At 40.6% G+C, this 27794-nt stretch overlaps 1 protein-coding gene across 2 annotated transcripts in view; it reads right to left on the bottom strand.

The window, feature by feature from the left end:
• phf14 (PHD finger protein 14) overlaps window positions 1-27794 on the bottom strand; it is a 146854-nt gene that overhangs the window by 100159 nt on the left and 18901 nt on the right. For both annotated transcript variants that reach the window (XM_075449010.1, XM_075449011.1), the window contains exons 4-7: window positions 25242-25374; window positions 4785-4944; window positions 3955-4066; window positions 945-1082 (exon numbers count right to left, since the gene is read on the bottom strand). In XM_075449010.1, the coding sequence (XP_075305125.1) occupies window positions 945-1082; window positions 3955-4066; window positions 4785-4944; window positions 25242-25374 (543 nt within the window). The remainder of the gene's footprint in view (window positions 1-944; window positions 1083-3954; window positions 4067-4784; window positions 4945-25241; window positions 25375-27794) is intronic.

Raw genomic sequence — 27794 nt, 5'->3', positions numbered from 1 at the left:
TGGATGTGGACACCCCTGGTTTAAGGGATGAAAACTGAACGGTCACATAACCTGTTTTTTGTTTTTTTTCCACAGATGGTCCTCTATTGCTCTGCTGACTGGTCTGTGGCACAGCCTCTAAATTGGAGTGTTGCAATGTGGAAGTGTTAAGACTCCCCAATAGAAAAATAGCAGGCCCCCTAAAGAAGAATGGGGGTGGGGGTCTATCACAAGTGGAGAAGTTTAACCATCCAGACTTTTGTTCATAAGTGACATGAAAAGGGAGCTATGAAATTGACCGTAGGTTGTGTGCAGATTCTGCAGCCATATGGTTGCTGTAGCATGTCTTGGTGGTGAAGGAGCAGACCACTGAGACAATGCTCTTGCTTTTCCCACACCTAATCTTAATTACGGCCACAAACTTTGGGCAGGTCACATATGAATGCAAAGACAAACTCTTCCATGGGGTGTTATATAAGTGTTACAGTAAAGTTTCACAATCCTGCATGTTTCTTTTAACTTTTAAGTCATAAAACTCTTTCAATATTGCTTTACTTTGGTTTCTCATTCAAATTTCCATTTTTCTCAATTGAAATATTAAGAATGATTGTATATTAGAACAATAATAATAGATAAATAAATTTGAGAAGAACATGTCAGCAGTCACTGTTAAACAGCCTTCTGGCTGTGGGGACAAAGGACCTCCTGAAACTCTCAGTCCTGCAGCTCAGAGAGATCCTGTCCTGCCAGGATGCTGTGGGGGGGTTTATTGTTCTCCATCATAGAATATAAACTCCTCCGCATTTCTTGCTCCACCACAGTTCTCAGAGGGTCCAGCTCCCTGCCTATCACAGAACTGGCAATTTTCACCAGTTTGTCCAGGCTTTGTAGCTCCTGACTATTCGATGACTATGTAAAATGTTAATATGCCACTTTATGTCCAATATCCAGGTTGCTCCCCTTACCTCCTCAGCTGCAGCCTCAGAGAGAAGTCCCTCCCTCTGTGCACAGGTAACGTGAAAGTAGGAGCGACACATTCCTGCATCACAGCTGATGCACACACCAGTCCGAGCAAAGCGGGCATCTTCACAAAAGCTGCACTCCTTCATAGAACAAACACAGCGAGAGGACTTCAAGTTGACTTTACACTAAGCATAGCGTGAACACTGGTTTCTCTTAACCCTTAATCTTATGGTCACAGGTCAGCGTTTTTAACAGCCCCAAACAATGAGTAAGAATATGGAAACACATATTCTTTTCTCTCTTAGCAGATGCATTAATTTACATCGTGCCAAATCACAACAAATATCATCTCAAGGCACTGCAGTCTAATTCAAGCCAATTACAATCAAATTATTTGGAATATAATCCTAATCCAATCAAATGATTTGGAATATAATCCTAATCCAATCAAATTATTTGGAATATAATCCTAATCCTATCAAATTATTTGGAATATAATCCTAATACAATCAAATTATTTGGAATATAATCCCAATCCTATCAAATTATTTGGAATATAATCCTAATACAATCAAATTATTTGGAATATAATCCTAATACAATCAAATTATTTGGAATATAATCCTAATCCTATCAAATTATTTGGAATATAATCCTAATCCTATCAAATTATTTGGAATATAATCCTAATCCAATCAAATTATTTGGAATATAATCCTAATACATTCAAATTATTTGGAATATAATAATAATCTTATCAAATTATTTGGAATATAATCACAATCTTATCAAATTATTTGGAATATAATAATAATCTTATCAAATTATTTGGAATATAATCCTAATCCTATCAAATTATTTGGAATATAATCCTAATACATTCAAATTATTTGGAATATAATAATAATCTTATCAAATTATTTGGAATATAATCATAATCTTATCAAATTATTTGGAATATAATAATAATCTTATCAAATTATTTGGAATATAATCCTAATCCTATCAAATTATTTGGAATATAATCCTAATACAATCAAATTATTTGGAATATAATCCTAATCCTATCAAATTATTTGGAATATAATCATAATCCTATCAAATTATTTGGAATATAATCCTAATACAATCAAATTATTTGGAATATAATCCTAATACAATCAAATTATTTGGAATATAATCATAATCCTATCAAATTATTTGGAATATAATCCTAATACAATCAAATTATGTGGAATATAATCATAATCCTATCAAATTATTTGGAATATAATCATAATACAATCAAATGATTTGGAATATAATCCTAATACAATCAAATGATTTGGAATATAATCCTAATACAATCAAATTATTTGGAATATAATCCTAATCCTATCAAATTATTTGGAATATAATCATAATCCTATCAAATTATTTGGAATATAATCCTAATCCTATCAAATTATTTGGAATATAATCCTAATCCAATCAAATTATTTGGAATATAATCCTAATCCAATCAAATTATTTGGAATATAATCCTAATACATTCAAATTATTTGGAATATAATCATAATCTTATCAAATTATTTAGAATATAATCCTAATACAATCAAATTATTTGGAATATAATCCTAATCCTATCAAATTATTTGGAATATAATCATAATACAATCAAATTATTTGGAATATAATCCTAATCATATCAAATTATTTGGAATATAATCATAATACAATCAAATTATTTGGAATATAATCCTAATCATATCTAATTATTTGGAATACAATCATAATACAATAAAATTATTTGGAATATAATCCTAATACAATCAAATTATTTGGAATATAATCCTAATCCTATCAAATTATTTGGAATATAATCATAATACAATCAAATTAAATTAATTAAATTACAAAATAATGCATCCATCCATTTTCTATACCCGTTTAAATCAGAGTCGCAGCTGTCAACAGGCAGGGTACACCCTGGACAGGCCGCCAGTCCATCACAGGGCCACACAGAGACAAACCAGACACACAATCATCAACACTCACACTCACTCCTAGGGACAATTCAGAGTCACCAGTTAACCTGAGATGCATGTTTCTGAGACGGTGGGAGGAAGCTGAAGTCCTTGGAGAGAACCCACGCATACACGGGGAGAACATGCAAACTCCACACAGAAAGGCCCCAGCCGGGACTCGAACACGCACTACTTTATAAAACGTTTTTCTTTATAACTACTTAGAGACATTATCGTCACCAACAGATAGATTTTAAAGGCTGTCATTACAAGGGAACATCTTAAATTCATATATATATTTATCTATATATACACATACATAGGGCTGAGCAATTTTATCGATACTAAGATATATATCGATATTTTGTTTCCCGATAAAGTATCGATTTTTCGGCCACGAGTATCAGATATTATTTATTAATTTAATTATTATTTTTTTATTTATTTATTTATTTTAAAGCAAACTTTATTGAAAAGTCAGACGTTCCAATAAGTGAAAACACAGAACATTAATATAATACAACACAATGCCAGGGGGTCACATTCTACAAAACAGTGATAAATTAGTTGATAAAAATGTTGTACAAAGTGCACAGCTCTCACGTTTGTGACATGTTCGTTCGTTTCTGTTTGTCTGGCGGTGTTGTCCTTCCACTTCAAAGGACGGACCACCGGTCCAATCAGCGACGATTCATGTCAAATCACACCGTCTGTCCGTCCGTCTCCCCCCGTCTCCCCCCCCCCCCCCCAAAATGATGTAAGTGTATCGAATCGTATTGAATCGTTGGCTGAATATCGTGTATCGTATCGTGACATTTCTGTATCGCTACAGCCCTACACATACATACATACATACATACATACCATACATACATATACATATGAATACAGATCCCTATCTATAAATATTTCTATATTTTTACTGGCCTTAGAGAGTCTTAAACATGTCATTAAATCACTGTAAACATCCAACTCATCTTCAGTCGATTCTAAGATTAGAACTTGCCTTGGCGCCATATTTGGAATAATTCATCTCTGTGAGCGTCACTGGTCGCAGTTTGTCGATGTCTCCAAATGCTACGCCCGGGACATAAAGTGCACAGACCACATGCACCCATCTGAAAACACAAGGAGAAGAACATACTGCACTGCACAAGCTGAACAGTTTGTTGTATTGATATCTTTACCCTTTCACAAAATATTCAGTATATAAATGAAATATATAGCCATGGCTTATTTTTGCATTTAGCACAAGGAACTGCGGCAGACAGTAAGGAACCTAATATTATTAAATTGGCCACAGTGAGTTGCTAAGAGACTTCAAAGAAATGTACTTGGAGATTAATGCAGCCCCAGATTCTGGATACAGTTTGGTGTGACACAATTTCAAATGCAGACTTTAGGGAAAAGAATCCCAAGTCCAATATAAAGATATCCATCTCTAGCAAGCAACCGCTTCACAGTTTAATTTGCTGTGTTTTTCATGCTCTAGTGAAGTAGTAAATTCGGGTGCAGCCTGGCTGAGGAGCACTATCAGCGATAACGTGGCTGAAGTCTCCATGCTTCACAAAACACACTCTTTTCTCTCATTCCTTTTCATCCTCTATCTCTTCTGTTCCTTCCATCCCACTCTCTCATTCCACCACCAGTTCTCTCCCCCTTAGTCCAACTTCCTTTTCTCCCCAGCTGTGAATATACAGTATTGACAATTTAGACGTTGTTTGGCTCCCTCGCCTTTTGACAACATTAGGTTTTATTTGTCTGAAAACTTCATATGCCCTGCAGCCGGTCATTAATGCCAACCGACTACCAGGTCAATGTGCGATTATATCCCACCTTCCTGCGTCGGTCTCTTTAAAGATGCCATCTTGGTTGGGGCACAGCTCACAGCTGGGAGTCACTCCATTCTTACAAGCGTCGCAGAACCAAGGCTCCGTTGAATTCTCAGAAGCCGAGCTCATGATTGAGTCACTCTCACCGTCCACACCGTAACACCCTGGAATAAAAATTCAATATGGTTGTTATGGGAAAGTAAATGTAGTGAAAGCCGTTTATTAAAGATAACATCAACCATCCGGATTTCTGTGACTGCGTCAATAAAGTCACTTTTTCCATTATGAAAGGTCCCAGCATGCGAATCAGTTGGAACTTTTTGCATGTAAAGGGTATGCTAGCTTACAGAACTTGGAGTTCTGTAAGCCAATGGAGTTAAAATCTTTCGTAGTTCCGCCATTCATTCTTTGTATCCACTCAGCAGTTAAATAAATGTGATACACACATGGTTAAGTTTGTCCCACAGGTGGATTTTTTAAGGCATTTTCTTTCTTTTTTTTCTTGATCTTAGAGATGTAATTAAAATGGCTTGTTTGAGTGGGTGTGGGCGTGTGTTTGTGTTTGTGAGTCAGAGGGGGCGTTTGAATCTTTCCACCTGAAACAAAAGGCTTAATAGTGGGCACACATTCAGCTGGTATCTGATCGCAGATCTGATTCAGGTTAACTGAAATGCTTTTTTTTTCTTTAAATACAGAATGCAAAAGGATCTGCTGGTGTATGTCATTTGGATAAAAGGAAGAACCGTGCCCTTCACTTCTCTAAAGATTTCATAAGTTCATAATATGAAGACAAAGACATATTTGACTAGATTTTTAAAAATGACAACACTGCACACATTTTACACATTTAAAAGGGTCTTCAGGCAGAGGCTTCTTCACCTCTATACTGCCACTGCAGTAAGGTCATTCCTGACACCACAACAACCGTATATAATGATTCTGCACAACGACTCTCCATAATGACTGTTCCTCTCTCTCTCTCGGTACTCCTTCTTCCAAAAACATGGATGTCAGGTGATTCTAAACGGACCCTAGGAGTGAGCCATAGCATTGACGGTTGTTTATCCCATTTGTCCCTGTGACGGACTGGCAATCTGTCCAGGGTGCACCCCGCCTCTCGCCCAGTGACAGATGGGATGGGCTCCAGCCCCACGCGACCCTGGACTGGATTGAGCAGGTTTAGAAAATGGATGGACGGTTAATAGATAGTGAACGGACTGCATTTATATAGTGCTTTCCAGGCATGATGACTGCTCAAACTGCATTACACTACGAGTCACATTCACACAGCACTTCTCAGTCCGTACAGTTTTTTTTAGGGTATGTGGTGCTTATTTCTCTCTCATACACAAACTCACACAGCCATGAATACATCAGAGGAAATATAGGTCCAGGGATCATACCATGAACGTTCCATTTGGCAAAAAACCTTTATACCCCGAGCCACAGCTGCCCACTCTCACAATTTCCTTTTCTGATTAATAAAGCTTTACTTTATTCAATCATGTCATTGATTACAGAAAAAATACATAATTTCTTAAGCCCAACACGAAGGGTGTGCATCCGTGTTGGCAAACAATGCACCACTGTAAGGGGCAGGGAAGACAAACCCAGTCTTATGACTTATCATATAATCCTGGCAACAAATGATAAAGTTGAAATGTTTAATCTAATTAATCGCATATTACCCTGATTAATCACGATTAATCGCATTTGTACACAATAATAAAACCTGCGTTAATGCGCAATAAAATATCTATCGGGGTTAAATAATAAACAAGTTAACGCGATAATAACGAGTTAACTCGCCCAGCCCTACTTTTAATTGTATTTAATGACAGGATTTCACAATATAGTGATATAAGGGCAAATAACTACACCGACTCGTCTCTCACTGGCATAAATAGATTTATATTCTCCACAGCAATCAGACATTAAAACTTGCGTATCCGAGATTTTAATCTTGTGTTGAAACCAAGAAAGGATGTTGGAGATGATTTTTTTCTTCTGGGCAAGTTACTTCATTATGAGGATAACACTCGAATCAATCAGCATACAGTCATCTACAGTTATTGCCTTCCAAACTGTAGCAAAGCAAGCTAAGTCACATGTGCACCATGAGCCAGTGGGAGATAAAGCATGTAGAAAACTGTCTCCTCTGCTGGTCCAAAGCTGTTAATCTTCCGTGGCACTGCAGCACCACAAAATGAACCTTTGATAAAGAAAGAAAAAAAATAGCCCCAGAGAATCAAGAAGAAGCCAAGAGAACACATTTTAATGTTGTCCTCTTAATTTTCTGAGGTTGCCTAAACAATTACTTGGCTGATTTGGTTTCTATGGCAGCTATTACACCAGGCAGACGTGCTCTTCACTACCAATGAGGGTAGCAATCAGTACTCTGCCACCATTGGGGAGATAACACTCCAGCTCTTAATTCAGTCAAGCAGGCTTCGGGCTTTTTGAGCAATGGGAAAGACTCACAAATCACAAGCTCAATGTTCTGTAGGCCTGTTACTGAATGCCACACTGGGGAGGCAGAGAGCCAATCAAAAGCAAACAATGGTGCAAACCGAGTTGTTTATTCAGTACACTTTGTTTAGTGGGTGCTTGCCCTTTTCTGATTGAGAAACCATTTGCTCTGTGTCACTGTGAAATGCTATTTTTTTTTTTTATCTTGCTCAACAAAAACTGCCAGGGCAATTACTTATCATTTTAAAGGCCTTTGGTGTCTTCTTCAGATCAATTCACTGGGGCATTGAAGTCAAAGCTGGAGTCAGCACAGACTCCCAAAATAAGCTTGAAATATAGCTTCCCAATATGCGACATCAATACCGCGTATTTCTATCTCCAATTACCCAAACAGTATGTTGGAAAGAAACCAACATAGTTCCACTCAATGTTCTATTTTCTTAAAAAGATGCATCACTGGTATACCACTGGCAATAGCTGGATCTTATTGCTTCGTCTTAACTGACTGAGCTTTGAACTGTGAAACCAAGACTTGTGAACGAGCACCATGTTGGTTTAACCGACTTATGGCTGAGCCATGGCACAAATCTGTGATGATTCTTTTGAACTGAGATACTAAGCTCAGATGGTTAAGCTATGGGTTGCTGGCTAATATGAGCTAAGCTGTTGAAAAGTGATGACTACAGGATAGCTTTATAATCCGCGGGGAAAAGATTGTCCTTGTCAGAAATGATGATGGTAAGAAAAAAAAAAAAAGGAGCAAAAGAAATATTTTTACCTACACTGAGATTTAGAAGAAAGAAAAAGCTGTCTTCTTGTCCTTAACAAAGGGTAACCAATCAGTTCCGCATCTATCCCAAAGTAAGACGAAGAAATATTGCCACACAATAGCAGGCCAGTGGTTTGTTAATGAGTTACTGCATTAATGACATTTTGAACTTGTCAATCATCAACCTTCAAATATTCATAAGGATAATAAAGACAGGGAATTTAAGCTACACCAGAGAAGTTGATGAACCCTTTAAAACTATGTGCTTCTGACTCGTTCTGAAGTATGCTGGTTTTTGTCAAGCACATTCCTGGCCCTGGCCCATGGGATTTGTAAATCATAAGATAAATAAAGCCGTATTAAACTTTATTGAGGTACAGTGAACCCTCGTTTTTCGCGGGGGGTTACGTTCCAAAAAGAACCCGTGATAGGCGAAATCCGTGAAGTAGTAACCTTTATTTTTTTTACAATTATTATACAATGAAATACTCCATAATACATTGAAACCAAAGAACAAAACCTTTTTACAGGCCCAAGCATTTGTTTAACAAATAAAAGTACTGTATAAACGTTTTTTTTTTTTTACAAATAACTACTGTACTAGTCTGTAAAATAATCATTTTAATCATCAATACAAACTGAAGGCTTCAAATTGCGGCGATCAGCGCCACCCCACCGCGACCCGAGTCATTGGATTAGAACGGGAGAAAATGAAAAATGATTATGAAAAGAAATACAAAGTAGTGGGACAAATAGTGACTCATGTGTATTTCACTGCTCTTCTGACTGAGCTGCTGCATCCTGACTCCGCTCTGTAGCGTTTTTTTCGTCTAAAGCCCGCGGTGCAGGTGTGTTTTTTCGAGAGAAGAACATAGTTATCGGTAGTTGTTGTCTCTCTTTTTTCTTCTGGGCAAAAAGATTCTTATATACCGACATGCCACAATCGATTATGTTTGAGAACTGTAATAAACGTGTACGTGTACACATTAAACCGCAACGTTATTGACACACAGGTAGAGAAGAAACGGAGAAACTGTTTAGCCAATCAGAATGCAGAACACAATGCACGATGCAAATCCGTGAAGCAGCGAGACCGTGAAAGGTGAACCGCGTTATAGCGAGGGTTCACTGTAAATGGTGACAGTATGATATATGAGCATATATGTCGGGAAAAAAAATCATCCGAAAGTTTCAGTCACATTTGAGATTAAAGCTGAACTTGGCTTTCATATAACTGTATAAGAACAATGACAACCTAAAGGATGATGGACTTTTACATTTTCTAGTTGTTATTGATACTTGTGCCTTGAAAAAGACAAAATAAAAGACAATTATGTAGAGTTTAACAAATGAAAATATGACAAAAAAAAAGATTTCTTTAGACAAATAGAAGTAAAGACAGATGCGGTGCTATGCTAATGATTGTATGACTGATACGAATCAAATAATCAAAAGCCATGCTGGTAAGAACAGGACTTCTTTATGAGCTCAGGGAAGATGTAGCGCCCTGCTCATAGCAAGCTTTTGATCTTTCACAGATCTTCCTCACCCACCTTTCATGTCAACCTGTCTCTTCATCTTAGAGAGAGCAATGGTGTCCAGATATACAGAATACAAGAACAAAGAAAAGCTGTGGAGTTGAGCAACAGACTGACTCATTTGGACTGCTTTCAATCATTCTGTCTCCCCTTGTCTTAACCTCAAATAAAACAGTTTGCCATCTCTAAAATGAGCCAGCATGTTAGGATTACACCATTTTAGTGCGCTTGGGTGGTTTCAGCTCCAGCTCACGAGTCCGAATATGGGTTGTTTCAATGTAGAATTAGTTAAGGTAATCATTTCTTTATTGTAATCATTTCTACACCTTTACAATCATTACACCTTATTTATCTATCACCACTAACACCATATTTTATTTATTTTATTTACCGTAACAAAAAACTGTGCATTGGAGTGTTAAAGGTTGCCGACCTCTGCCTATGCAGACTCAAACGAATGTGTAGCCTAAATTATTATCATTGTTTTTTAACTTCTTACTGTTACAGTTTTGGTAAATTTGTATTTGTTTATTTGTATTCTTATTTTATTTTCTGTTTTTTTTTTGTGAAGATTTGTATTTTTTTTCCAATATATATATATATATATATATATATATATATATATATATTTAGCATTTTCTGTTTTTTTCATATTTGCACCAGCAGGAGTGGTATCGGATTTTTGTTATATGTATCATATACATATATACACATACATATACAAGCTGATGCATTGTAATTGGTTACTTTGCCTGAAGAAATGTCCAAAATTTAAATATATTGTGATTTTTTCATATCTGGTAGACAGTCTCCTGTAGAGGGAAGCATACTATTATATATTCCAGTGATTTAATAAATGATATTTCTGAAAGCAACCAGCTAAACTAGAATTACCATCTTGCCTTCGTATGCTTTTGTCAATCAGTCAAGTTTCAACTGCATGTACAGCAAATTCAAGGATATCATCTAAAATCATTTTAAGTATATCACATTATATATATTATATATATGTTATATGTATGAAGAGCTGCATACTACTTGGATGTAAAATGTAAAATCTTTATTAGTTTACAAGTTCATAAAACCCATGGGGTGGGGGGCTCCGATCTAATGGAGAGAGAGAAGGATTGGGAACGCAGGCTTCCTTGGTTGCGACACACACGACAGACTAACCCTTAACACAGCACACAGAATGAAAACCCACTACAAGTCAGGCTAGCTTCACTAGCTTTAAGGCACGCTTTAAACACAGCACACGGAATGAAAACCCACTACAAGTCAGGCTAGCTTCACTAGCTTTAAGGCACGCTTTAAACACAGCACACGGAATGAAAACCCACTACAAGTCAGGCTAGCTTCACTAGCTTTAAGGCACGCTTTAAACACAGCACACGGAATGAAAACCCACTACAAGTCAGGCTAGCTTCACTAGCTTTAAGGCACGCTTTAAACACAGCACACGGAGTCAACACACCACAAAACACGCGACTAACCTGCAGCATATGGCGCCCGTTTAACCACAGACCCGTCACTCCTCCCCACGCAACCCCACCAATCAATACCACATAACAATAGGCCGACCTATACATAAACACTAAAACACGGAGTTAAAAGGAGAGGAATACTTAACTCGCCCACTTGGCGAAGCCCTCCCCCGGGGTCTGAGCTTGTGCCGCCGTCCAACTCCCCGGGGCTTTACTGGATGGCGAAGACGGTAACTGGCTGTCAGCTGGTAGTGCGCTGTCACGACCGCACAGGGAGCGATGGCGGCCCAGCGCTCTCTATCGTGGACCCTGTTTTGAATACAGGAGGCACCCAGCCTCCCCTCCTCACACTCGTGCTGCAAACTCCCCCTGGCTAGCTGTCTTCGTCGCGGGCAGCTCTAGATGACTGCGAACGACACCCTCCCCAGCTGACAGAGTGCCGTGTCGCCAGACGTCTTGCTCCTCACACATAGAAAAAGCTGCCCCGGCATTGGTTAAGAGCGGCTATTGGCCCGCTCTCATTGGTCTGGAGCAGGCCAATAGCGATGGCTGCACAGTGATCACAACACAGTGTAGCGAGTGTCGGGAGAGTGTCATACAAGTATCGGAAATGGTATCGGTGCCCTATTTGTTGGTACTCGCCGATACCGATACCACCATTTTAGTGCTGATCAGGGCCCCGCCCGATACTGGTATCGGTGCAACACTACCTGTCTCACATCTTCTGAAAGGCTGTTCCAGATTTTAGGAGCATAAAACTGAAACGCAGCCTCACCTTGATTAGTCCTGACTCTGGGCACCAGCAGGAGACCCCTCCCTGAGGCAGGAGACCCCTCCCTGAGGTTCTCAGAGCCCGAGTTGGTTCATATGGCTTTAACATGTCAGAGATGTACTTTGGCGCTTGACCATGAAGAGACTTGTACACAAGCAGAGCTGTTTTAAAGTCTATTCTCTGAGCGACAGGAAGCCAGTGCAGAGACCTGAGCACTGGACTAATATGGTCGTATTTCCTGGTTCTAGTCAGAACTCGAGCAGCAGCGTTCTGGATGTACTGCAGCTGTCTTACAGCCCGTTTAGAGCCCAGTGAGCAGGCCGTTACAGTAGTCTAACCTGCTGGAGACAAACTGCAGACCCAGCTGCTGGTTTGGGTATAACACACAGGTCGAAGAAAACACAGAAATGATCAGATAAAGCAACATCGACGACATTCACGTTTGAAATAACAACACTCTTTGAAATGAGCACATCTAGTGTGCCCCCTGCTGTGGGTGGGCTCAGTCACATGCTGAGTTAGACCAAACATTTCAAGGACAGCAGTGAGCTCTTTAGCTTGCTCGTTATGAGCTACATCCACGTGCACATTCAAGTCCCCTGTTATGACTGCACACAATTGAAAGTAGTTCAGTAACATCAATAAAACAATTTTGTGGTGGTTTATTAATGGTGAAATAAAGTATGGAAGATTATTTTATCTCCATTTTGAATGACACATACTCAAATGATGAAAAAACCCCAATTGACAACTTACAGCCCCTACACTGGGGTCTGAGTGAAGATGGCGCCTGTGATTGGCAGTGCCACGGCTCGTCTCCTGCAGTATAGTTTATTAATGGCGATCTTTGCGGCGTGTGCCATCATATCAGCCCGTGTTTCGAATGGATGTGTCTCAGCTTTACGGACCTATGATCGGGACTCTCTGTTTTGTATCAGAGAGTGGATGGAGGGCCTGTTTAATACACACAACAGGTACAGACGGGCGTTTCCTCCTCCCTTTATCATCGGCCCAAACTCACCGGAGTACTTGCTGCTTTGTCGGGTGCCGGGCAAAGTTCGCAGGAAATCGAGGAAAAGAGGATCGCGTTCCGGAGTCCAGGCCAAGCGAAGACGCCTTGCAGCACGCCTGGGCCCTGCCATGATCCAGGGAAAACGCGCAAGGTGTCTGCGCCGGATCCCTCTCCTCAATGTGTGCGACAGCACATTCACGCTGCTGTCTGCTTGGACCACAACGACAGTCTTGGAGCCTACACAGCGCTGGAATAGTGATCAGTGTCCTTCACAGCCTCCACGCTCTTCCGTGTTTACATCGGTTCCTTCACGGTCCAGCTGGAGCCCACGTGACCGCTGGACAGGCCTTCGACCAATTCCACTGCGCTCCGCGGACACTGCCTCCGTGACGTCACCAACTTTGCATATCGGCCTGTTGAATGCCCGGTCTATTTCAAATAAATCCTTCTCTCTGAGCGATCTTTTCTCAAGAAAAAATCTGGATTTAATGTGTCTTTCGGAGACATGGCAGAGAGAGGAAGAGTTTATTCATCTTAATGAACTTTGTCCAGCTGGCTGCTCTGCTCTCGGGAAGCCCCGCCCCCACCGTCGTGGGGGGGGTCTGGCCGTTGTTTACAGGGACAGTTGTGCTTGCAAAGTTACTCAGACCTTGGAATTCACTTCATTTGAGCACCAGATGGTGAAAGTGGGTTCTTCAAATCCATTCCACTGTGTGTCAATCTACCGTCCTCCTGGTCCTGCTTCTGTGTTCTTGAAGGATTTTAGTGACTTTTTATCCTCCATAATAAAGTTGGAAACTGTTTTAATCCTTGGAGATTTTAACCTTCATGTTGATGACAGCTCATCTTGCTCCGCAAAGGAACTTTTAACATTGACCGAAGCTTTTAATTTTGATCAACATGTTTCTGAGCCCACACACCAAAAAGGCCACATTTTAGACTTAGTTTTTACCCTTGGCCTGGACATTTCAAATGTGTCTGTACAGGACGTCCATCTGAGTGATCATTGTCTTGTTTTGTTTGATCTGCACTTCAGCCCTGAGCCTAAGCCCTTAGAAGTTTTGTCTCAGAGGCGTGTTATCTCTGCTAATACTGCAGACAGTTTTTCTGCTATGTTTGACCCTCTTTTGTTCATGGATTGCCTCGATGTGGACAATTTTATTCACTGTTTTACCAATCATTGTTTTAAAATTCTGGATCAGGTGGCACCTGTCAAATCAAACTTGTCAATGCAGAAAAAAGTGTGCCCTTGGACAAATGAAGATACCCTGAGTTTGAAGAGACTATGTCGGAAGACTGAACGTCTGTGGAAATCCACAAATCTTGAGGTACACAGACTTTATCTCAGAGATCTGGTGTCCTCATACAATGAGATGGTGCAAAAAGCCAGATCTGACTATATTCGTCAACTGGTAACAGTAAATAAGAAAAACCCCAAAGTATTGTTTGACACCATAAATTCTCTTGTATGTCCTGCTGCACCAGTTACCCCTGTTTTTTGTGAAGCTGACAGCAATGCATTGTTGAGATTTTTTGTTGACAAAATTAAGATGATCAAGGAGAAAATCCCTCCCCCTTTGTGTGGAGCCCCTGCTGTCATTGAGCCTTTCTCCAGCTTGTGGTCCTCATTTAAGTTAGTGACTCTTGCTGATATCTCGGCACTGGTGACCAAGATGAAACCCTCCTCTTGCTCATCGGACGTCCTTCCTTGTAGGCTCTTTGTGAAAGTGTTTGATGTAATTGGCCCCTGGGTTACCAAAATGGTTAACCTCTCTCTTTCAACAGGTGTGTTTCCCACTACCTTTAAGCATGCCATAGTGGAGCCCTTACTTAAAAAGACAGGCTTAGACCCGACTGTACTCAGTAATTTCAGGCCTATTTCAAAGCTACCACTCTTGTCCAAGATCCTAGAGAAGGTGGTCTCTGAACAACTGTCATTATTCCTGGATCAAAGTAACATCCATGAGACGTTTCAGTCTGGTTTCCGCAAACATCACTCTACGGAGACGGCCTTGCTGAAAGTGTCCAGTGACATTCTGATGTCTGCTGATTCGAGAAAATGCACTGTTCTAGTTCTTTTAGATCTGTCCTCAGCCTTTGACACCATTGACCACCAAATCCTGCTGAGTAGACTGAGGGATGAAGTAGGTCTGTCAGGTTCAGTTCTACACTGGTTCTCGTCATACCTTTCTGGGCGTAGTTTTAGTGTCACAGCTAACCAAATAAGGTCTGAGTCAGCAGATCTGCTGTGTGGAGTCCCTCAAGGTGCTGTCTTGGGTCCTGTATTATTTTTACTGTATTTGATCCCTTTGGGAAAAATCATCCAGAGATTTTCTGATGTTTCGTACCACATGTTTGCTGATGATATCCAGCTTTACTGCTCTTTCAAGCCAACTGAGCCCCAGAGGCTAAATTCCTTAGTTCATTGTTTGGTGGAGATAAAACAATGGCTAAATGACAACACCTTGCAGCTAAATGTGGACAAAACAGAAACACTGGTTATTGGTGGTTATACTTGGTGACTTGGGCCAGTCTGTTAAAGCGAGCCTCAGAAACCTTGGTGTTGTGTTTGACAAGGACATGTCATTAGTCCAACACTGCAAACAGCTGACCAAAAGCTGCTTTTTTCAACTGAGGAATGTCTCCAAACTCAGGAAAATGGTGTCACGGGATGATTTGGAGCTGATTATACATGCATTTGTGTCTTCGCGTTTGGACTATTGTAATAGTCTGTTTTCTTGTTTGAACAAGAAGGAGCTGTCTCGCCTGCAGTTGGTGCAAAACTCTGCTGCGAGAATTCTGACCCGCTCAAATAGGAGGACTCACATAACTCCTATTCTTAAAGCTCTTCATTGGCTACCAGTTTCCTCTAGGATAAATTTTAAAATTTTGGTTTTAACTTTCCGAGCGTTGCATGGTCAGGCTCCACCCTACATCAGAGATCTGATCCAGTCTTACACCCCAGCTAGGGTTCTGAGGTCTGTAGATCAGAATCTTCTGATGGTGCCACGCACGCGTTTCTGGACCAGAGGAGACCGATCCTTCCAGGCTGTTGCTCCCAGGCTTTGGAACGATCTTCCGCTCTCTCTGCGCTCGATGGAGTCTGTTGACGCCTTCAAAAGGCAACTTAAGACCTTTTTATTTGTTCAGGTTTTTTCTTAATTTTCTTAATTGTCTTAATTTTCTTAATTGTCTTGGGCTGCTATGATTGTGACTGAGTTGCTTTGGCCTTTTTAAACTTATACTTTTAAACTCTGTGTTTCTACTGTACCTGTAAAGCGCTTTGTGACCCTGGTCTGCGAAAGGCGCTGTACAAATAAATTACTTACTTACTTACTTGTGGGTGGGTATATTGTCCCTGAACATGGCACAAACACCCCCACCCCTCTGGTTTTCTCGTGTTTCAGACACAAAATTGAAGTGAGGTGGACTAGACTCAATCAGGACTGCATTTGCTGTGTTTATGTCGAGCCACGTCTCAGTTAAAAACATAAAATCAAGATTGTGAGAGGAAATAAAACTATTTATTAGGAATGATTTGTTACTTAAAGATCTGATCGAGTACTGCGTGTTTGAGATTAGTTGTAGTTGAACTGGATGCTGTGTTCTTGCAAGGGATATGGATAAGATTTCTCTGATTGGACAGTGTGATTGTCCCTCTCTTCACTCCAACCTTGGAACGCTGGTTGAGATGGTGTTTACCAACACAGAGGCCCTTAGCGTCCTAGACAACAGCATTGACGCTGTTGGAAAAGGACAACATACCTTTAAGGGGCTTTTCTCCAGTTGGCATTTGCACTCCAGATACAAATACTCATGTGCCAAAACAGCCAGCCCGTTCATAGGTTCACAGGCGGTCATTTGAAAATAAACAGTAATTCACTTCTAGATAGTCACTTCTGAAACCCCTTTGGATAGACCCTGGGAGCCTCTTCTGTTTTATTCCTCTGAATTTCATTTTGAGTTTTAGAAGCTACCCATACGTATTGTTATCTTTATGGGCACACAATTTCCCCAACGTTTCAAAGGTTTTTTTTTGTAAAAGTGGTCATTCAATCACCATACACTCACATCGTCAAGACTCTTCACTGTATGTTTACATCACAAAAAGTTCTCTTTATCCTAAGAAAGCTCCTAATTTGAAGTAGGAGCTCAAAGGACTTCTATGAACTACAATTGTTAACAGTTTCTGCGTTGTGTACCAAAAAAGGGGGAAAAGTGCCTACCGACAACAGTTCTATGAACTATGACAATTATCCAGCAAACACCACAAAGTTATAAATGGCTAACAAATGTTTAAATTGGCCTAATTGTGAAACAATTTTATGTTAGTTTTGTTATCTGACAACATCGTGGACATGTATCACTTGGCTGTATTACAGTACTGTATATTTGAGCAGTGTAAGTGGCAGATGGGTTAACTAAAAGCGAGCATTAGGTTAGGCTCCTTAAAGTACAAAAGATGACCCATGTTTATTCACATTTTTTTATTCTCTTGTAAATATTTGATTTGATTCTATTTTTTTATTCTTGTGATTTTTAGATAATTTCCTCACTGCTATTTGAATAAAGTTTGATTTTATCTCATTTTATCTTTGTTTCAGTTCAGCCTGTGGACATGTGAACCAAAGCTTCTGGTTACAGTGGCTACATTTGTCGTACAATATAGATAATACAAATACTAATAATAATACTACTAATAATAAGTAAATATGTTAAATATAGCTTTATATAATATAATAATATTTAATAATAATAATAATAATAATAATAATAAAACAAAGCTTAAAGCTGCCATCAGATACCCCCTTTCCAATGGTGACATGAAGCTGTTAAAACTCTGAAGTCACATTCAGTCTGGTGATAAACGGTAATATTGATTAACAGAACATGGGAGTTGCCACTCCATTGCTTAGCTTCCATGCCATACTGGTATCTGCTTCTCTCTAGTGGAGGGTGAAGACTGACATTAAAATACAATCTAAATGTAAATGTAATTTCTCAAGAATTATTAAAAAAATTCACTGTCAATGTACATAAAAAAAAAAATGCAGAAAAATAAAAGATATTGTTCAATCAATAATTTTTGAAAATAGCTAATTTCCTACTTTTCTACATTGGCTTAAACACAATCAGATTTTTTCAGGTAGCTATTTGCACTATGTTGACCTCAAGGATGTCCTTCTCTGTGTGATATAAATTGAGAGATAAACTTAAGTTTTGGGATGACCATCTTTTTTTTTTTTTTTTTTTTTCCCCCAAGAATCGCTGTTTGCCTACGCACACAGCTGAATCACTCCAATAACACAGCTTGCCAATGTATAACATAGGGCAGTTTTACAGTGACTGAGTACAGGAGAAGTTGAGCAGCACCTCCAGCTGCAGGCGAGCAGCAGACAGTTCAGGGGAGATAAGAGAGAGGGGCAAATCTGCATATTCATAGATCCATGCATATTGAAGGTGTAGCTTTATATCTAAGTCACTTTGAGGCATGAAGGGATTATTTGAAAAAAATAAGAAAAATTAATTAAAATTAATTAAATATTTAATTCAATTAATCATAAATATGTAACTTTTTTGAAAAACATGAGTGACTTGGGATTTGATCAGTGACAGGAGTTAAATTCTTAGTGTGTAGTTGCTGTTGCCCTGTCGACCAGTTTGGCTGCAGAGGCTCAAATTACTGTGCGACATAAAAACAAACAATTTCAGAGGTCATATGATGGAGACTTAGAGGACGGTCGATTCTGGGGAAGCTCCGTGAGCATCTTAAAATTCATTTAACATTCTCACTCAAAGCGGAGGACTTGTTACTACTTTTTTGCAGCAATATGTCTCTAAACAGTACTTGGCAAAACAACACCAAACGATGCTCAGAACAGAAGTCAGGCCAAATCAAGACAAGCTAGCGAGAATGCCATGGCACCGCCATTAGCCCAACATGGCTGCGAACAGATGGAAGACGGCAACGAGACTGAACTTGAACCCAGGCTTGCAAAAGCTCTCTGATTGATTGATGACATTGAGATTAATGACAGCTATAAACAACAAACTTGACCCTCTGACCGAGACAATTCCGTCGCATTCTAAAGAGCAACGCAAGGTTAACAACCGAGGCCAAAGCTAGGCTACTACAGCTGGAAGCTACCAACAGATGGCAAAGATGCTAACCCTGGAAAAGAAGATAGAATCTCTGACCGAACACACTGACGAGTTGGAAAACAGGGAATGGCGAAAAAAACATACGCATCTTTAACCTACTGGAGAATATGGAAGGTAACAACAGTCTCACCTTCGAGAGATGGCTCTCGACTTTCCTGGGCATGGATAGCAAGGACAGCAGTGTCAAGCTGGAGAGGGCTCACTGCTCCCTAGCACCTAAACCCGGCTCTGGTCAGCAGCCACGTCCAGTAGTCATCCGATTCCATGCCTTTCCCGACAAACAGAGGGTGATGGCTGTGGTAAGGCGCAAGGCAGCGGACGGCAACATTAAGTGCAAAGGAAAGAAAATTTCTTTCTACCACGATCTGTCCACTGCGGTGCTCCAACGGCTAAAGGAGTTTAACGAAACAAAGCAGCAGCTTAGAGGAATTGGTGCGGAATACTCCATGCTTATTCCTGTAGGACTCCAGGGGCCTCGTGTACAATAAGCGTGCGTACGCACAAAAAAGTGGCGTACACGCTTTTTCACGTCAACAATCAGATGTATCAAGAGCGAAAAGACCGTGGAAATGTGCGGCGCCTCACGCCAACTTCAGGGCTGGCGTACGCAATTTTCTACAGCTGTTGATTCTTTGGCGAGGTGATGTTGGGAAACTGTTATAACAAATAAATGAGAACACAATTTGTCCTCAGACTGGGTGATGTGCACATCTGAGACACATGAACAATTAACACACCCATGTGTCTGCATTTACACAAGTGGATATAAAAGCATGCGCAAAGTAGTGCAATGCGTACTATTAAAAACAATGGCTGCTTTAGCAGGATTAGAAGACTTTGCAAATAGTGCAATTCGAAGAGAGCGTGTGTTCAGAGACAGAGAGGATTTGCTGGCACATGACAACTGGCTCATCAGCCACTTTTGAGGGCAATCCTCCTGGAACTGTGGGCAGAGCTGCGTCTGGCGTTGGAGCGCAACACAGAGGTCAACCGATTGGGACTGTGCTAGTCGACCCTGAGCCAAGCCGAGCCAGCCGAGTGGGATGGAACAAGTCAACATTAAAGCGCAATTTGAAGTGGGAGCCGGTTTTCTTGTCCTAATATTATTCCCCGTGACGTGCATTGAGCATGTGCGCCCCCAATTTCTATCCCGTCTTCACAGCATCATAGTCGGTGGTTAAAGTTAGTTTCTTGCTATTTTTTGCTGGTCGAACTACAGCTTAACATCTTTCTAACAAGCCCCTGATCGTCTCTGTGTGCAAAAAGTGTGAAAGGTCTTAATCAGCTCACCTTTTTCCCAGCGCACTTCTGTACTAGGTTACTGTATGAACACGTTGTTGTGAGTTACACAAAAACATAGGTATTTACCTTGGGGGTAATCAGAGTCACCCACATGTGCTCCCAGCACCCCTGAGAGAGCAGTAACACCTATAGTTGTGAACACTGTCTGTTCAAACAGGGTGGGCCCCTCTTCTCCTGCCCCCCCCCCCCCGCTAAATCTGGCTAGTGTGTGGCGAGCCCTCCATCGACTTAACAAGGAGTTCACGTTTTACTCTTACCCTCATAAATGCCACACCAGAATAGACTATTTTTTTCTTCCAAAATGATTGATGCATTCTGTAATACCTTACAAAATAGGAAATATTGTTGTGAGCGACCATGCAACTAAAATTATGGATCTATCCAACGATGGAAGCTATATTACAAATAGTCAGTGGAGATTTTATTCATGCCTTCTAAAAGACGAGGTATTTATCAGTTATTTGCGTTGTGAATATTTCTCACTGTTAATTCGCAATCTACTAATAATGCTTCCCTACTGTTTGAAACATCTAAGGCTTACATTCGAAGACTAATCATAGCATACGCTGCAACCAAAAGACAAACGACGGAGTGGGGTCAGTGGATGCTGAGGCTCATAGTGCTCAGAGGCCGCCAACTTTCTGCAGAGTCCATTGCTACCTCCAAAATTCAGATTAGCTCAAGAACAGTGCGTAGAGAGCTTCATGGAATGGGTTTCCATGGCCGAGCAGCTGCATCCAAGCCATACATCACCAAGTGCAATGCAAAGCGTCGGATGCAGCGGTGTAAAGCACGCCGCCACTGGACTCTAGAGCAGTGGAGACGCCTTCTCTGGAGGGACCAATCACGCTTCTCCATCTGGAAATCTGATGGAGGAGTCTGGGTTTGGCGGTTGCCAGGGGTACTTGTCTGACTGCATTGTGCCAAGTGTGGTGGAGGGGGGATTATGGTGTGGGGTTGTTTTTCAGGAGCTGGGCTTGGCCCCTTAATTCCAGTGAAAGGAACTCTGAATGCTTCAGCATACCAAGAGAGTTTGGACAATTTCATGCTCCCAACTTTGTGTAAACAGTTTGGGGACGGCCCCTTCCTGTTCCAACATGACTGCGCACCAGTGCACAAAGCAAGGCCCATAAAGACATGGATGAGCGAAGAACTTGACTGGCCTGCACAGAGTCCTGACCTCAACCCAATAGAACATCTTTGGGATGAATTAGAGCGGAGACTGTGAGCCAGGCCTTCTGTCCAACATCAGTGTCTGACCTCACAAATTAAGAATGGGATGTCACTTAAATTCTTAAATTGCGTGTAAAGGCAGATGAGCGAATACTTTTGGCAATATAGTATAGTCTCCATTGTGGATGGAAATGGTGCTAGACATTACAATAACATGAATATTAACAATACTTTTAGGCAGTTTTATGTACAGTTATATGAATCTGAGAAACCTGAAGACGCACTTGCAGAATTAAAATTATTCTTGAGGGTTTAAGTCTATCTACTATATCAGATGCTCAGAGATCCAAATTAAACTCATCACTAAGGAAGACACTCTCTTGGCTCAGCTTGAACTGGGATTTTTACAAAGAATTTCAGCACCTACTTATTGACCTCTTATTACAAATGCTTAAACACTCATTCCAGCTTGGCTGTCTTCCAAAATCGTGAATGGAGGCTGAAATAATGGATTCTAAAGAAAGGCAAATGTCCTGAGGATTGCTCAGGATATAGACCAATAGCCCTCTTGAATCAGGATTTTAAGCTGTTGTCAAAAATACTAGCAGTACGACTGGAGGAGGTCTTGCCATACATCATTTGGGTGGCCATAACCGGAAGGTTGGCAGTTTGATTCCCACTCTCGCCACTCAAAAAGATTGGTGAAACTGACATGCTCCGGGCACTGAATGGCTGCCCACCACTCCAGTGTATGGCATCTGTCTGAGTGTGTGACCCTGTGCATGAGGATGAGTGTGTCAACAGGTGTCAACCTGGATGGGTTAAAAGCGGAGGGCAAATTTCATGTGAATGCATGACAATAAAATCTGATCTGATCTTAAAGAAGATCAAACAGGTTTCATATAGGGCAGCTTGCTTGTATCAAACAAGGTGCAAAAACTGCTTAATAGCTGGTTAACTGACTTTGTATGGAACAAAAGAAAGCAAAGACTAAAGATATCAAAATTACAACCTACTTGCTCAAAAGGAGGTCTGGATGTTAAATGGTGTCAGTTAGCGACCCAACTAAAATTCAAAGCAGAATGGATTAAAGATGACCCCACTTCAGTATGGCTAGGCCGAGAGAAATCCCAAGTTATTGGCTCTTTACCAGGCCTTTTGTCTTATAAAAGCTTCAAATCAGCCAGGATTTTTGCAATAATAACCATATAATTTGTAATACGTTAAAAGCATGGTTTACAGCGCAGAAATCTGAAGGAAGATCTGATTTAACGTCTCCGATTTGATCCCGATTCAAGGTAATCGTAACTTTCCCCCAGGGTTGTTAGATGAGGCCTACGATCTCTGGGCACTCAAGGAGATAAAGAAAATGTATACTCTGTTTGAAGGCTCCAACCTTTTGTCCTTTGAGTAAATCCAAAAAAAATATAATCTCCCTAAGCAACACTTATTTAGATACCTTCAGGTTCGGGACTTTGGAACCAAAAAAAAAAAACACTTTCAACACTTTCGATACACGATGTCAGCCGAGGAGTATTTGCTCCTCCTATGTCCAAAAAGGAAGGCCATATATCAATTTTAGAATGTGTTACGCCAATGTGATGACTTGTATGTAACAAACATGAATAATGTAACACAAGTGTGGTAAGATGAACTTGGTATAGACACAAGTGAAGAAGAATGGAATATAATCTGGAACCAGGCAAAGAAAAACTGTGTGTAACTTGGGGTATCCCTGAAAATGGACCCTTTACATCTACCTTTGGGACACTGGAATCGGAACAATATTGCTGACGCTAGCCTGAATAGACTCTACGATATCCTCACACATGCTGCAAGGCAAAACATTTCTATGTTTTGGATTGATGAGATACCTCCTACTAAAATGGCCTGACACAAAATCCCGATGCAATGCCTTCCTCTGGAGTTCTTGACATGCTTAATTCATTTCTCTAAGGGACGGTAAATGAACATTTGGACTCCATATCTCCACTTTATTAATGCTTCAGTCTCTTCAGTGCTTTCAGATCTTGTCATTGACTGAAAATCTTTGGTGCTGGCTTTCCACTGGGTTGTCACTGGCCACATCTGTCACTGCTTGATTATTTTATTTCTTTATCTTTAAACTATGTATGGGTTATAATTCAACGATACCTGCTATAACAGATGGTGCAACAAAAAATTCAGTTTGCATAGATATTTTACTTTAATCACACCAAAACCTCCACCTCATACCAGCACACTCACTTATTAATTCTGTTCAGCTACTTGATTTAAGACAGTTTACATATGTCTGTCCAGAATTTATGTAATACCTTAAACATAAAATTTCAAGAACCGATTTTTTTTAATTCTCTCAAATGATGTCCTGTGCGGTAAATCGCAAAGAGACAACATTGACAAAATAAGATAAATAAGTCACTGAATTAAACCAAATTGCACAACTTATGTATCCATTAACAATTCAAGTTCATGTAATCACCAAAGTTACTGCTCGAATGAAGTTAAATCTTTTAGAGGCCTAGTAAAAAAGAGCACTATTCATGTCCTTTGAGAAACAGATAAGAACTGCTCACAAGTGCTGCCACTACTTTTTCTCTCTCAAGCCTCCACTGCAAACCACTTAGTCTCCTTTCAGTGTCTTTTCAGGGAGATTAAATGCATCTCAGGGGAAGCAAATTTCCACTAGCCTAGCGAACATGATAAATTTAAGACCTGTTTCTAATATCATCTCCCACCCCCAACATGAACCGCATTCCCACTGTAGGAACCTTCTGCAGTTCCTATAACCTTTTCAGGAACGGGGCCGTTTTCTCCCGCATTCACACATACAGGAACTCGGGACCATGGCCCTCAGTTCCTATAACCATTTTAGCTCCTTCTCATCAGCTGGGTCTGTTCTGGGTTCTATAGGAACACATCTGACGGAGGTGGTTGGTGGTTGGTAGCTCCGCCCCTCGTCATGTTGTCAGGCTGAAATGTTTCCTCATACGACACGGACACAACCTGCGCGTGTTTAATAAGTTAAACCTCCACGTGGTCTCCTTTGTCTGCCGCGCTCTGCTCTCCTTCCTTCATGAAACCAAGAAGTACGGCCTGCGCTCCATCCTTCGTCTCCTGACTCTCTCTGTGTGCTCTTCCAGCCTCCATGTTAGATGCCCCATGTGATCGTCCATGATTAATATCACCATCATGCAGACCATGAACCACCACGGTGGCCTCCCCGCTCTCCATGTTAGCTTCTTGGTGGTGTTTTCTTCTTCTCTCCTTACTTTTCGTGGGTTTTGTTTTGTTCTGTTTGGTTGTTGAATGTGGCGCTAAAGTAACACGTCGCTGTTGCAGACGGCTGCGTCCCATCAGTCCCAACCTGGACCCGACTCATGTGGGAATGCGGACTGAAACAGTTCCCCGGGGGAAGGACAGTTATCAGAACGGAATTCGAGGAGGACCGTTCTTAGAACCGCTCTGTCCGAATGCGGCTATGGACTGTTCACACTTCTCCCCTCAGGCCGAAGGTACAGAAGTGTGAAGTGCAGGACCACCAGGCTCAGGAACTCCTTTTTCCCCACTGCCATCAGACTCCATAACAGCTAATAAATTGCACTACCTGCAACCTGTTTACATTTGATTTTTGCACTATTCAGTGTATATATATGTATTATTTTTCTTCTGTTTATTTGTATATAGCTCTTTTTACTCCTTTGACTGGCATTCTTGCAGACCGCAAAGAAAAAATGTGTTTCTACTGTGCACATGACAAGAAAAATCTCTGTAGCTTACCTTCATGCACAGTCACCCCACAGTTGTCACACTGGATAATCTCATCTGCATCCTCACTGTTGTCTCCCAAGCAAACACAGCAGATGAGGATGTGCTGAGTGTTCCAAGCCTGGGAGCGGTCGAGCAAAACATCCTGAGGGAGCAGGGAACAGAACCACAGTAAAGCCACGTCACAATGTGCCATTCCTCTGTTCTGGCCACAGATCCAATGAATAACACTTCAGAAATCCTACAAACAATGCTCATGCATAGTAAGCAGATTACGACATGAGCAGAAGAATTCTCTTGGAATCAGTCTGATAATATCTAAACATGGCATTGGATTATATGTTGACTGTGTATTGGAAGCTAGAACACCAAAACACAACATGAGTCACACAGTAGCCAGTTTGCAGGCTCGGTTCCCATTTAGTCTCCAGTGGTCCAGATAAACAGGATGAAGCGGGTGTTCTTCCTCCACATGGCTTTTGAATAAAAGCATGACATCAAATAAGTACTGCGTCAAAATACAAATCTAAACAAAAGGGTTTGGAAGATTCCTCAGGATTTGGCATCTTAAATTTGTTCAGGATCAGGCAGTTCCATCGTCTTCGATTAGAACAAGTAAAGACGACTAAGATTCTGACAGCATTCATCAGACCACTTATCTGTATCCGTATATTTTTGAGAAGTTGGGATGACTTTATTAAAACTCGCTCCTGATGTCAATTTAAACTACTTAAAGGGGATACTCCAGGGCATTTGAAGCGCAATCCCATTGCTAGAGGTTGTCAAATACTGACGGTAGGACACAGACTGGTGCAAATCGGCGCTCCCTGTGCTGCGATTGCGCTGTTTGCGCAGCCTGTCATGCTAACCAAATACGTGGTGGCTAGGGGCAAGAGCTAACCCTTCCACGTAAAACAACTACTTGCACACTGCAGAAACGTCACACCACTTTATAAACCATCTGACAATAAAGTCACAAGCCTTACCATCAAAACCATATGCATGGTTCTCACATTACTGGCATGGGGACGTTACAAAACAATTTTATAAACAGCATGTCACTTACCTCTTGTTGGTATGCTCGCGCATGTGAAAGCCCAAAAGAGTCGATGGACGATAATCCCATATACAAAACAATTATCTTCTCTAGAAAAACTGCGTTCAAGTATTTAAAACATTACAACAATATTACTGGGCATGTATTGTAATGTTTTAAATACTTGAACGCAGTTTTTCTAGAGAAGATAATTGTTTTGTAAATGGGATTATCGTCCATTGACTCTTTTGGGCTTTCACATGCGCCGGCCTACCGACAAGAGGTAAGTGACATGCTGTTTATAAAGTTGTTTTGTAACGTCCCCATGCCAGTAATGTGAGAACCATGCATATGGTTTTGATGGTAAGGCTTGTGACTTTATTGTCGGATGGTTTATAAAGTGGAGTGACGTTTCTGCAGTGTGCAAGTTGTTGTTTTACGTGAAAGGTTTAGCACTTGCCCCTTAACCACCACGTATTTGGCTAGCATGACAGGCTGCGCAAACAGCGCAATCGCCGCACAGGGAGCGCAGATTTGCACCGGTCTGTGTCCTACCGTCAGTATTTGACAACCTCTAGCAATGGGATTGCGCTTCAAATGCCCCGGAGTATCCCCTTTAATACTATACAAATAAAGAGTTTTTTTGAAATCTTGAAATTTTCTTTCAGATCATGGTGCTCAGATAAACACGGTTTTCAGATCATGTGATCAGTCATGTGACAACAGCATTGTGGTATATCAGCCATGTAACAACTTGGACCGCACCCCCACTCTGCCTCAATACTCACACAAAGTAAACCAAGCACAACAAAGGCACCTCAGTACTGAACAGTCACAGCGAAAAGGACTTTTACATTCACGCTAAGTCCAAATATGAAATATCATGTTATACGGGTCTAAGTTGGGCTACTTACATTGGTTCAGAATAAAAACATTTGTATGTGTTTAATATTAGCCAATTATAATAGTATGTGGTTGTTAAATAGTTGCATTGATTTGAGTGTCTTGTCCAGGGCTTAAACGCTCAAAGAGACATTTGGACCCGTTTCCCACAGAAAACAAACACAAAACCCTTTTGACATCTAACATGAACATAACGCTGCATTTATCCTTTTTTACCTTTATACTATGTATAAAAAACTATAGTGTGTTGCATTTATGAACCAATGAGCTGCTACAGAGAAAAACATTTTGAGCTCTGAGACATGGTTGGCCTCCCGGAGAAAGCTCGATAAATGGCGTGCCGGCGGGTGTTACACATCGCCGGTGGTTACGCATATTTTGAGCGACAAAAAATTAAAGACGTTTTATTTCAATGTCACAAGATCAGCATAATCTTCACATTTAGAATTACATTTAAGAAACTAACGATCTAAAATAAAATTAATTAAAATCAAATAGTCCAAAGCCACAGGCTGCCGACCCCTGGACTAGAGCAACGACAGGTCAGTTAAATGTTTATGTTTGTTTTAGAACCAGTTTCATCACAAATTTCCATCCACAGTTTTAGCGGAGTCTTTCCAGCCTTC

Source organism: Odontesthes bonariensis, chromosome 18 (genome assembly GCF_027942865.1).
Source record: "Odontesthes bonariensis isolate fOdoBon6 chromosome 18, fOdoBon6.hap1, whole genome shotgun sequence".
Taxonomy (NCBI): domain Eukaryota; kingdom Metazoa; phylum Chordata; class Actinopteri; order Atheriniformes; family Atherinopsidae; genus Odontesthes; species Odontesthes bonariensis.
The sequence above is the reverse complement of the archived record's forward strand: the minus strand, read 5'-3'. Positions and strand labels throughout refer to the sequence as shown.